This window comes from Spathaspora passalidarum, assembly GCF_000223485.1.
Source record: "Spathaspora passalidarum NRRL Y-27907 unplaced genomic scaffold SPAPAscaffold_5, whole genome shotgun sequence".
In the NCBI taxonomy this organism is placed as follows: domain Eukaryota; kingdom Fungi; phylum Ascomycota; class Pichiomycetes; order Serinales; family Debaryomycetaceae; genus Spathaspora; species Spathaspora passalidarum.
The window spans coordinates 1,640,175-1,653,509 of NW_006767429.1; the positions used below are offsets into that span (position 1 = coordinate 1,640,175).

At 35.2% G+C, this 13,335-nt stretch overlaps 4 protein-coding genes across 4 annotated transcripts; 3 read left to right on the forward strand and 1 right to left on the reverse strand. All coding sequences in view use genetic code 12, as the record gives it.

The window, feature by feature from the left end:
• Positions 1-59: 59 nt before the first annotated feature.
• Positions 60-2,169, reverse strand: SRB1 (mannose-1-phosphate guanylyltransferase; the record flags this gene model as incomplete). The annotated part of the gene is made up of 1 exon (XM_007376604.1): positions 60-2,169. One exon carries the CDS (start codon positions 2,118-2,120, stop codon positions 1,032-1,034), a length of 1,089 nt encoding a protein of 362 aa, XP_007376666.1.
• Positions 72-887, forward strand: SPAPADRAFT_141465 (uncharacterized protein; the record flags this gene model as incomplete). The annotated part of the gene is made up of 1 exon (XM_007376605.1): positions 72-887. One exon carries the CDS (start codon positions 72-74, stop codon positions 885-887), a length of 816 nt encoding a protein of 271 aa, XP_007376667.1.
• A 2,085-nt stretch (positions 2,170-4,254) lies between the features above and the next one.
• On the forward strand, positions 4,255-6,109 carry SPAPADRAFT_62495 (lipase family protein; the record flags this gene model as incomplete). Its single annotated transcript, XM_007376606.1, has 1 exon — positions 4,255-6,109. The coding sequence occupies one exon, from the start codon at positions 4,691-4,693 to the stop codon at positions 6,068-6,070; it is 1,380 nt and encodes a 459-aa protein (XP_007376668.1).
• A 1,294-nt stretch (positions 6,110-7,403) lies between these two features.
• On the forward strand, positions 7,404-13,307 carry SPAPADRAFT_51854 (uncharacterized protein; the record flags this gene model as incomplete). Its single annotated transcript, XM_007376607.1, has 2 exons — positions 7,404-10,889; positions 10,958-13,307. Coding segments are annotated over 2 exons (5,836 nt in total), but the record flags the coding sequence as incomplete, so codon positions are not given.
• Between the last annotated feature and the right edge of the window lie 28 nt (positions 13,308-13,335).

A 13,335-nucleotide genomic window follows, 5' to 3' on the forward strand; every position in this document is an offset into this window, starting at 1 on the left:
AAAACGATTTCCTTTACGAGAAAATTTCACTGAAATAACTCTCCACTTTTCTTTTCTTGTAGCAGCCAACCATGTTTCGATTATTCACCCAGAGATCAGCATTTCTCTTTGTCAAAAGACTGGCTAGCGTTATAACCAGAAGAAATGTATTTACTTATAGTCTTCCTTTAGCAATTGGGTTTTCGTCATTGGCTTTTCTCCAAACACCCACGTTGTTAGACTCAAAGACCGAGGATGAGAAACCAAACACTGTTAGAGTGGACTCTAATGTTGCTCCATTCCCCTTGGAGATCAAGAAACCCGACCAATTTCAAGAAGATTTCCATTTGATAGGATATGGTGTTAGAACCGTGACATTCTTACAAATGAGAGTGTATGCCATTGGGATCTATATCGCACAACGCGACATTCCCAAAGCTACCAAAATCTTGACCAAACTTGGCCATGATAAGTTAACTACCCCAGCTGAATCACCAGAAGTGATTGCAGAATTACTTGCCAACGATGTTAAGTTCATGGCTCGTATAAGTCCAGTTAGAGATACCGATTTCAACCATCTTCGTGATGGGTTAATCAGATCAATTCTTGCTCATCCAAAGAGTAAAGAACTTGGTGAGAAGTTAACTTCGGGTTTAGATCAATTCCGTGAACTCTTCCGTGGTCGTAGAGATTCAGTTCCAAAGAATCATTTGTTATGCTTAGAAACAAGAACTGGAGGTAAACTTAGTGTTTCTTATGTAAACACCATGACCAAAGAAACTGTTCCCTTGGGAGTAGTGGATGAACCATCTGTCAGTAACCAATTATTCTTGCAATATCTTAGTGGGGTTAAACCATTATCTGAACCACTTAGAAAAAGTTGTGTTCATGGTTTGTTATCTTTATAACTTGTAAATACGTTATTCTATTATATTTATTGTTCTTTTTTTCCCGTATATATAAAAGAAAGCGAATCAACACTTCCCCGATTGTTAAACTATATAAAAAAAAACACACACACTCTCCACTAAAGTTACAAGGGTTGTAATATCTTACATAATAATTGCTTCATGTTCAACATTGGCAGAAATAGACTTGTGAGGTAAGACCTTGGCACCGTTAACATAAATTTCATTCTTAACTTCAACGTCATCACCTAAAACAGTGACACCTTCGGTTCTAGCCCACTTACCAATTCTGGAGTTCCAACCAACAATGGTGGACTTGACCCAAGCGTGGTCCTTGACTTCAGAGTTGGCTAAAAGAACAGATCTTTGGATTCTAGCACCTTCACCAACAACGACATTTGGACCAATGGTGACATTAGGACCAATTAAAGCAGATGGGTGAATCTTGGCAGTTGGGTCAATCAAAACGTTACCACCGTGAACGAATTTTTCGTTACATAACTTTTCTGGAGACTTCTTGGAAAGAGAAGTCAAGTATAAACAGGTACCAGAAAGGAAATCCTTTGGTTGACCGACATCCATCCAGTAACCTTCCAAGTCAAAGGAGTATAATTGCTTTTGTTCAACCAAAAGTGGGAAAGTTTCCTTTTCAATAGAGGTTGGCTTCATATCAATTAAATCAATAACTGATGGGTTCAAGATATATAAACCGGCGTTAATTCTGTTACCAACGAATTCAACTGGCTTTTCAACAAATCTGTCAATCAAGTTGGCAGTGTCTCTGTCGTGGACGATAACACCATATTTGGATGGTTCATCAACCTTGGTAGCAACAATGGTACCAGCAGCACCATGGGCCTTGTGGAAGTCAGCCAATTCTTGGAATGGGTAGTCACAAATAACATCAGAGTTTAAGACAAAGAATGGAGAGTCATCCTTCTTTAAGATCTTTTCAGCTAATTTCAATGGACCAGCAGTACCTAATGGTTCTTCTTCAACGGAGAAGGTAATGGAAACACCATATTCTTCTTCGTACTTCTTCAAGGTAGAAACCATAACTTCAGGACGGTAGTTAACAGCCAAAACGATATCAGTAACACCAGCAGCAGCTAAAGCTTCGATTTGATGCAAGATCATTGGTCTGTTACCAAATTCAACCAATGGCTTTGGTAAAGTTAAGGTCAATGGTCTTAATCTGGTACCATAACCACCAACTAAAATCAATCCTTTCATAATGTATTAATGTGTATACTTTGAGTAGAATGCAAACTCTAATGAAGTTCAAAGAGCAAGAAAGAAAAAACTTGGGTTTTTATTTGCGAACTCAGGATTGAAACCCTTTTTTATACTTTGACTCGACGTGGTTCTAATTTAAAAAAAAAAATTAAAATGAAAATAAAAATAAAAAAATAATAATATTATGCGTGTGTGTGGTGCGTGTAATATGTGTAGGGGAGTGCATAGTACTGGTGTATCTAAATATAACATCAATCGGACTGCATAAAATGGTCACGAACAATGAATTTTTTTTTTCTCTGTCAGAGTAAAGCTGGTCGTGGCAGAACACTGAAAAATTTCTTTTTGCACTTTGTCCCTCCATTACGAATACAACACGTCAACATTAAATCCAATTCTGTCAACAATAGTTTAAAAAAAAAAAGAAACTAAACTGAATTTGGAATATAACAGGAATGCCCAGCGGATATCACCAGGTGTGGTCTAGCTATAAGCTAGAGTGATTGTAGCGATGTCAATAGCTGGAGTTGTGTTATCACAGTTTTCAAATTGCAATAGATAACCAACCCTTTTTTGTAACGAAAAATACAAAATGGAACACACTTTTTTTAAAAAAAAATAAATTACTTAGCTAGACGTGTTCCAATAAAAAGGGGATTCTCGCGTTTTATTAATCGCCAGCCATATGGCACTACACATTTATTTCAAACAATGAATAATCAGATTAATAGATAAAGAAAACGTTTTTTTACACGTTTTGAAGAATCGTGTAAAGGCTTTTCCATTATTTAGGCTGGTTTTCTTTTCGTGTATCCATTGCATACTTTCAATTTCAAGTGGCATTCTCTGCTGTTACAGAAATTATGCATATTTCATAGAATGCAGGCTATTCGACTCTGACAATTTGTGTAATAAAAATTAATTTCTCCGATGCTTCGGAAAAAATGCAGGAATTTTTTTTTTCTTCTTCTTCCATCGTTTCTTAATTTGGAACAGCTTGGCCATTTTAGGATATCCGTGTCCCGCCTTAGATCAAACCACGCCTCCACATATGTACACGTTTTAAAGAAGGATTCGTTAACGACACCTGTTAACTTAGTATTAGGTACATATTAGTTTCCCATTGTTTCGACATCTTCGATTACATGTTTATTTCGTATTCTTTGATCTTTTGAATTTTAAGCTTTTTTTTTGACAGCATCTCCTTTAATTCTGGAATGTTTTCGGTTTACCAAAGACTGATGAGTTGAATAAACTAGAATATGTTGGTCTTTTATATTCTATTTACTTAAGGATAACCTTGAAGTAAGGGGGTTCTTGAGGGGGCCTTTGGGGGTGTAGTGTTAATCCTCAAATGTATCAAAAAAATATTATTTTTTTCACCTACAATTTGCAACAGCAAACTGCCAACTGTCTTCTCCACAAATAGACTGTAATGTGGAGAAATATAGGGTTATTTTGTATTTAAAATCATAGATCTTTGAAGTGGTATACGTAGCAAAAATAATGGGATAAGTTAAAATTATGTTGGTGATTTTAGTTTACATTTTACTCATAATTTTTTGCTAAAAGTTGCAAAAATACGAGCAAACAGTTATAATCCTTTAAAGTATAAACCAAACGCTATCACTTTCAGAAACCGAAGGAATTGATATTCTACAAAATCAAAGATATTTTAGAGAATCTCTTGGGGGGAATCATTATTGTCGACTAATACCCAACTTTTACAATTATAGGTCTAATACAATGTTACCAATGCTCACCACTACACCTGGCGACCTTGCAATTCTATTACTGAAATTATCTTAGAAAACAATAGGGTTCATATGAAATAACTATGCATGTGATATACAATGTATACTAAATATGGTAGTTGATGCTAGTTTTTTTTCCTTAAACAGAGCTAGCAAAGAAAAAACTAAACGGTAACTTTTATACTAGTACCTACAATAAAAACATAGTCTCTACTTAACTACTCTATCCCCCTCAAGTATGGACTACCTACAAGCAAAAATACAATCTTTTTGCACATGCCTTAAAATCGGATTTTGGTAAATTTACTACCGTTTACGGAAATTACGATGCACATCGGCTAAAATTGGCTTATACCCCTTAATACTGAAGTATAATTGAGATTGAAATGAAAACCCTCACAATTTATAATTACAGTATAAATATAGACATTTAACTGGATGAATACACAAAAGCAACAGAACAAATTTCATGCTCGTTGAGAATATCACAGGGATACTTACTCAAGGAAACTACAAGAGATCCAAAAAATCACGCACATCCCCATTTAATCAACCTCCCCCTGTTTAGCTTTGATATAGCCTACATAGCATTAGTAACATATTGACATGTGCTAATATTCAATATTTGTCTTGTGTTTAAACTTTCACTTGTGAGTCTTTTCCCAATTGGGAAATATAGCCAAAATAGATTTAGCGACAAACAAATCTGTATCTACTTCCTAACTGAGTAGCACTAATGTCTTATTTATTATTTATAACACATAATTCCCTAATAATTTACTTGACAACCCCAACTAAACTGATCAGGAACCGATGGCTTACATAATTCTCTTGTTTATTTATATTTTGCAATCAATTGCCCTTCCACTTGAACTTAAAAGTCCTTTAGATGATGACTTTTACACATTGCCCAAGGGATATAAAGATGCAAAACCTGGAGACATTTTGAAAGTTCGACCGGCACCCAACCAACTCGCCAGTGCTATCTTCCCCATTGATGTCAAGAATGTTTGGCAATTAGTGGTTAGATCGGAAGATTCTTTTGGCCAACCCACGGCATTTGTTACCACAATCATGGAGCCTTATAATGCCGATCCTTCCAAAGTTGTTTCATACCAAACATTCGAAGATTCTTCAAACATAACTTGTTCACCATCATATGGAATCCAATTTAGAGCCCCAATTGATACGTTGGCATCACAGATTGATATGACATTCATGGTGATTGCTCTCAAGAATGGTTATTTTGTCAATACTCCAGATTATGAAGGGTTTAATTCAGCATTCACAGTAGGAAGAAGGTCAGGACAGGCAGTGCTTGATTCTGTCAGGGCACTATTAAAATCAGGAAATATCACGGGGATCCACAAAGATGCTAAAGTTGGACTTTGGGGGTATTCTGGAGGGTCATTGGCATCGGGATGGGCCGCAGCACTCCAACCTACATATGCTCCTGAATTAAAGAAAAGCTTGGTTGGTGCTTCGCTTGGTGGGTTTGTCACAAATATTACTGCTGTGGCTGAAATTGTCGATGGTGGAATATTTGCAGCCTTGATCCCACTTGCATTAACTGGACTTGGTAATGAATATCCTCAAGCCAAAAAGATAATCGAAGAGAATGTTGCTCCTCAATACCGAGATAAATTCAGTATCAGTGGAAAACAATGTCTTGTACCTGCACTTTTTCACTATTTTAATACAAATATTCTTACTGGAACAGATCCCATGATTCCTGCTGGGTTTTCATTGTTAGAAAATGGAGACATGAGGGAAATAGTAGAAGGGAATTCCATTGTTTATTTGAATTCAACTTATGTTCCTGAAATCCCAATATTTGTTTATCATGGTAGTTTAGATCTGGTTGTTCCAATTAAAGATGTATACAAAACTTATAATAACTGGTGCAAATGGGGGATTAATTCATTCGAATTTGCTGAAGATATATTGAATGGCCACGTTGGTGAACAATTGGCAGGTGGACCTGCGGGCTGGACTTGGTTAGATCGCCGACTCCAAGGAGACCAACCAGTTAAAGGTTGTTTACACGACGAAAGAATATCAAATCTTCTTTATCCAAATGTTACCATTGCCACTAAGCAATATTTTGATGGTATTGTCGATTCGGTGATGGAAGTTAAATTAGGACCTGAAGCTAATGGTATGAAGGTTAGAGATATTATTAGCAACTATTAGATGTATAGTTATTTTTCTTTGTAGTTTAATGAACTTTAGTTACCCGGATAATAAAAAGCCGCACTTACAAGGTTCTAAAACTAACTCTTGGATCTGGCAGATACTAACAGTTAGCACAATTAGTTCGACACCCCCACTTGAAATAACATGGTGGTCATCTAAATCGAGGCATGCTGAGAAAAGTGTCATATTTACCAGTGATTATCCGTTTACCAAGTGAGAATTCAGATATCTATTATTTTGTTCATAACCCTTGTAAACCGTCATGTCTATCACATGCAATTCACAATTACCTCTGGCAGATACGGAATATGAAGGTCTTTTTTGAGATGCTACAAATAATATGACTAAATGTCCTCACACTAAACTTGTATTACCGCATTGATAAATTCAATTGTATTTTCAATTTCACTTCACGTGCAATTAAATACATCAATTTGTTCAATGGTAAAGTTCTTCAGTTGAATACAATAAATAACAAAATCTACCCAGAATTAAAAAAGGAAAATAAATATCTCAAAACTTGAAAAATGGTTTGAATTTTCCAAATAATCATGCAATATTGTATCAAGTGTAATACAGACGAGCCAAGACAAAAGGGGAGAATACCGGAGTATGCAAGGATTAAATATTCATCTTTCTCATAACCATCGGTTTAACAGGCATGATGGACACCGCTTCAAATTTGTCCATAAACTTGACTTATTATTCCAATAGTTTGTGATTATTGTACATATTCCAAAACTTTCTATTTTTATCTATTGGTTTTATGACAGCATATTTGGTTCCTCAAGAAAAATTGCAATAAAAGTGAAGGCTGCTTTTATGTTTCTAATCAAGTATTCAGTAGCTGCGAAACGGTCCAAAAAAATGGTTTGGAAATTCCAAAATTCAAAAAAACGGTTACAAATTAAATAAACATTTCAATTTCAACAATGTGCTGACTAAAAGTGCTTCTACTGCATCCACACTCAATATGTCATAAAAATCGACCCACTTATAGACCAGGTTTCAAGTGGTCCTTATAATTTGAAAACGCCGTCAATAAACAACATCATATTAACACATTCCGTTTTGTTGATTATACTTGTTCTGTCATCAAGTACAACAATTCAGAATATAGCAAATTTAAATTACAAGCCTTTACTCAAATGTTTTTTGTACAAGATTTCTTTTCTAGTTATAAACCACTTAAAAGCAAAGGGCTCTTATTTCTTCCCCCAATTCGAAGCTTATAGGAATGTCCCAAAGTATTTGAATTATTCTTCTATATATAATCACATTTCCACAAATAACTGGCTAAATCTTTTAATTATTATCTTGAATTATTAGAATGTGGATAATTTGCTTGATTATATTTATAAGAGCAATATTTGCATTGACAGTTACTAATTCTCTACTTGTTGTCCCCCCTCCTTTAATCTATACAAATTCGGAAGCAATAGTTGTTGACCCAAGTGGTACTTTTGAGTTTCTGGGACAAGAAAGTATTCTGTTTCAGCTTACATTTACTAATAAAGGTAATTTCATAACTAGTGGGAATAAATTAAAGAAATTTACAATTAGTGATGTAGGTAAGATTGGTGCTGTAATCTTTGAGAACACAGGCAAAATGAGAATTCAAATGCAAAATGATTCATCTGCAAATACTTTTGAAATGCTATGTGTAACATTTTTGAATACAGGGGAAATAATCGTTGACAGTACTGCAAAAAGCGGCCAAGCAAAGAGCACCATAAAAAGTACTTTACTGTGGCAAAATCGAGGAACAATAATTATTAAAAATACATCACCTACCAAAGCCACATATGAGCAAGCATGCAAGCCTTTATTTTTAGCCGATTTTATAATCAAAAACTCTGGAGTAATCAAGTTATACAACCAATACTACAAACAAAGTACTGGTAATATAGTTGGAAACGGTTGTATATACCTCGAAGACGGTACGGTGGGTGAGCTTACGTCTGCATATTCAACCGGAAACCAAAAGTTTGTTTTGGGTGAAGATGCCATACTTCGAGTTACGGGGCTGAAAACTCAAACTTATATTGTGTGGAATTTTCATTTAGGAAACCAAATTGGTGTAAGTACAGCGATATCAAAAACTAACGGGATTGTATATGATGCCGAAATTGGCCTATTAACATTGAATGCAGGCTCCACCATAATGCACTTTCTAATTGGTAAAGGATATGATCCAGATTTATTTCGAATTGAAAAAGATGGTAAACATATTAGCTACCAAGGACCAGCTCCTGAAGACCCATACCAGCAATATTATTGCAGGACATATCCGTTTGATGATGACTATGAAGGCGAAGAGACACCAAAATCAACAACTTATGTAACTACATATAAACATCCAAACACTACATTCACAGCACTTGTTTCGGTTTTTACCAAGACTAAAAGTGTATGGATAACAGATAGTAAATTGTTTGAGCACTACACCACTACTTTTATCGAAGATACTGCTACAATTACAGGAGAAGTTATAGTCAGCACTGATGATCAACACGAGTGGTATACATCAACATACACCTTGCTGAACTTTGAAACCTCAAGTAGTGAATTTAGTGATGGTGATACAATCGAATCAGAAGATAGTATGGAAGTGGAATTCTCTTCCTCAGATTTAAATGAGGCAGCTATACTGGGGGATATATCTACCGAACTTTTGATAATGGAATCAACAGAGAACTCTTCATTAGACACTTCTAGTTATGAATTCAGTTATGATCAATCTTCAGAATATCAAAACAAACAAACGTTAGAATCAAGCTACAGTGAAGGTGATCAGGAAGAAAACGTAGAAACTATTAGTCAAACTAGCTATGAGAAGGTTTTCATTGAATCTACAGATGGTAACAATGAAGCATCAATTTCTGATTATAATGAGTTTGATAAATCACTACTGAAGAGTAGTGATTTGTGGTCAGAGTCATCAGAAGGTACCAAGGCATGGTCATTCGATGAAAGTAATCATGTAAGAAGCACAGAAGTCGATCAAGAAAACTTTAAATCCTCATTAGAAGAATCTTTACAACCTGTTGACTATCAATTTACATCAAACACAATACTACTTGTTTCTGAAGAAATGGTATACAGCTATATTAGCAATGATGATTTGTTTGCAGAAACCGCTAGTTTATCACACGAAAGTAGCAAACAGACTGATTATCAGGGTTTGGAATATTCGCACAATCTGATAACTTCAGAAGGATCCGAAAACGAATATATAAGCAAAGAAACCTCTGATATTTTTGTCTCAGATCAGTCAACTACTGATAATGAAGATGAAATGCTCCAAGAGGATACAACAGAAGATGTTAGAAGCAGCTCCAAATCGTACTTTGATATTTCTGAAACAGTAAGTATTGGTGATAGCTCTGATATTTACGCTGCCCCTACCGAAGTAGATATAAATGGCTACACATCAGAAGAATTTATTGGTCAAAGTTCGGCAGAGTGGTTCCCAAGAATAACTTTGGAAACTAGTTACGAAAATGAAATTACTGGCAGTACTGATAGTCAAGAAGTTGCAATAGGTTCATTGGAAAGCAATGTTCTTAGTTCAATAAGTGAGGATACTTTAGCAGAATCTTTTACTTTTGATCAAAGTTTATCTAGTAAAGAAAGAGAGGATGGAATTCCCAATCAAACATCTGCTGAGACCTTAGAAATAACCTTACAAGCTAGCCTGGACTTTGGAGTTTCATTTGAATTAACTGAAGATTCAACAACTGATCAAAGTGAGTCTGAACTAGAAACCGAGTCACTAGAAGTAATTGTAAATGACTCGGTTACAGAGAAACCCACGGAATATGATTTTTTAACTACTACCAATAGCGAAGTTGATACATTAAGTTCATTGGAAATACTAGAATCATCTATGCCATTATCTTCTGATTTGATGTTTTCGTTGAGATCTGAGGATAGTTTAAAACTTTCCATATTAGATGAGTTTATTACTGTGGAAACAACTGACAAAGATTCAAAATCAGAAGATACAGAGAGGCTTGTGTATTTAGTAAGCAGTGAAAGTTCACTAGAAATATCCGATGAAGGAACACTAGATGAATATCCGACAACTGAAGGTATTCTTTTTGTAACTGATGCCACTAGAGAGGATAGTTATTCTCCTAAATCTCATTCTATATCCTATATTGAATTATCAGAAGTATATGACACTGAAAATTGGGAAACATCCTCGTTTGTGATTGTATCCAGCCAGCTGGAGCAAGATTTTAGTCAAGGGTATTCTGATGCAAAAACACAAGATTCAATGAAATTTTCTTCTATGAGTGAACTTGTGGAAAGTGATACAACCAGTGATATCGATTATGAATCTGCTCTTGTTGAGGTTTTGCTGTCTGAATTAATACATGATACTAATGCCGAAACCTATGAATATGGTGTAAAAACTATTCTGTCTGAAGAATCAACAGATTATGGAGAAAGCGAGAGACTGGAGTCGAGTTTACCAAAAGATTCAAAAACTATTGATATTCCTGGTTCTAAACAAGACTCCAGCGAAATTATTTCGGAAACAATAACAAAAGATGAACATACAGAACTGGGTAGTAATGATTATGAAACACTTGTTCTATCTAATGGGTTCTCTAGGAAACCAGAAGAGACAGATTTTGGAGAAGCAACTATTTCATTTACATCCAATGTAAAGTGGTATACAGAAGAGAGTTCTGTTACTGCTGACTATGAAAGCAAGGAACCGAGTGGATTGACTGAAGGAGATTACTCCTCCACTATGGATAATATCAATGAACTGATCCCCAAACTTAATACACCCTCTGAAGTTGTATCTATGACAGACGATGAAGACTTACAATCATCTGATGAGATTATATCTGCACAACCAACAGACAGCGAACTCCCTTTACTTCAGAAATATTAGATTTCTTGTCATCATCTGATTTTGAATCGTTCATTATAATTGAGAGTATAGAATCTTATGGTAGTGACAGACTAATTTCAGGAGATTCCAATGATACAACAGGTGGTTCTGAACCGTCCACTGATGATGTGGAAATGTTCGAATCTTTGTCGGACAATAGTGACTCTAGTGAAGAGTCGGAAGAACCAATTCAGGATTCTACCAGTGTGCAGGTACTGCATGAGGAATCAACAAACACTGAAGATTATATTGAACAATCAACAGAATCCAACAGTAATAGTATTACTTTCGATCAGATTGTTTTGGATACTACTGGTTTTTCTGAATCAAGCTTTAGTTTATTAGACGAATCAACAGCAACAGAATCACCTTCAGTTGAAGATAGTTTTGTTTATACCAACACAAAAGAAAGTCAAGGTTCTCATAGTTTTGAAATAACTGAAGAGAGTATAAATAGTGAATACATTCACATAATAGATTCTCAATCTTTGGAATCATTGGATACTACTAGTATGGAAGAAATAATCATTGAAGATACTAATTTGATTGGGTCGACTAGTCAGTCCGATGATCCATTTGCAGAGACGTCAATTTCTGAGGTGGTTATATATTCAAGTGACAGAAGCTATGAAGAGATTCAACTATCATCTGACGAGACTATCGTTATTGAATTGACTGAATCTGAATCTGAGGAAAATATACACGATTCAATATCTTATGAAAGCATAGCATTGGAGACAAGTATTGACACTAGCAACCATGAATATTTTGAAACCACCAAACAAAGTCTGGAAACTATTGATCATTCACCTGAGACAACTAATTCGGAAACTTTTACTTTAGTTGAAAATACGAAACTTTTTGAATCAACAGATATGGTCTCCCTGGATGAGTTCACTACTCAAAATGAGAGTATAAGCCAATTGTTTTCATCAGAAACCCATGAGATAACAGCTACAAGTGATGATGTCAGCGAAGATGTCTTGACAGAACAAACTATAACACCAGCTTTACCAAGTACTTCAAGTAATCAAGAATATCAAACAGAGAATATGGAAACACCCCAGGAAGGTATGCTGTATTTATCTACCATAAACATTGACTACCAAGAATCTCAATCAACAGAGAAAGAAATATTACCTGGTGAATCTATTACAAGAACAGAACATATATTTTTTTCAATAGATTCCACAGAAGATACTGAGTTTGGTTTATCTTCGGGTCAGGTGGTCCCAATTGAATTAACATTGAGTGTTGAAACAAAAGGAATTTTAGAATATACCACTGGGAAATATTCTACTGAAGAAACAGAACAAGAATACTACAAACTGGAGGAAATTCTTTCAATTGATGAAATATCCACTGAAGATTTTAAATCAACTGACGATTCAGAAGGTTTAGATTTGGAAACAAGTTCAAATGTTGTTCCGGCAGAATCGATAAATATTGAAACAGAGAGTTTGGGGAAATCAATAGTTATTTCATCAGAGATATCACTAGAATTAATAGAAAGCGAGATTTTGACGTTTGAATCAACAAGTGACATCTACAAAGAAGTCACATCCATATCCGATTCACTAGATATAAGAATTTCTAGTGATTTTAATTTTGAAACAATACCACATAATGAACCAACCAGTATGTCTACCGAGGAAGATTATCAACCTATATCCCTGGACATAATTTCAGAACCATACGCTTTTACATCCTTGTCTGATGCTACAATATTGATAACCGAGGAGCTACCACACTCATCCAGTATAGGAACTGGTGAATACATTTCTCATTACAGTGAGGAGATTGAATCTCTTGCTATATCTGAGGAAGTTAACACAAACGAAACGATAGATCGCGAACATTTGTCATTACCCTCTTCTGATGAAGGTTGGGTTGATTCAACACAAGAATCCTATCCTGATAACTACACTACTGAATCAGAATCTTCTAACATTGATCCAAAAATTCAGTCAATAAGTAGTAAGGATGAATACCAAGTTGTTACCTCTGTAGTTGATGCTGCGTCTACAGAATTAGATCCAGAACAATCAGAAGATAAGTTCCAACTCGATTCAACAGCAGAAGGGGGTATTGAGTTCATATCAGAAGAATCCTTTGACAAAGAATTTACAGATGATTCTACTATACCAATTGTTACACCTTTAAGTGAGAGTATTGTTCTATTGGAATCATCTATTGTGACTGTTGCAACTGTCGAGTCTATAATTCCTGAAAGTTTCCCCAGCGAATTGGAAAGTATTGAATATATACCAAAATCAACTATATCTGAGGAACCATTTCCCGAACTTTCAAGTAGTGATACGGGTGGATCGGACAAATATCTAACTAAGGA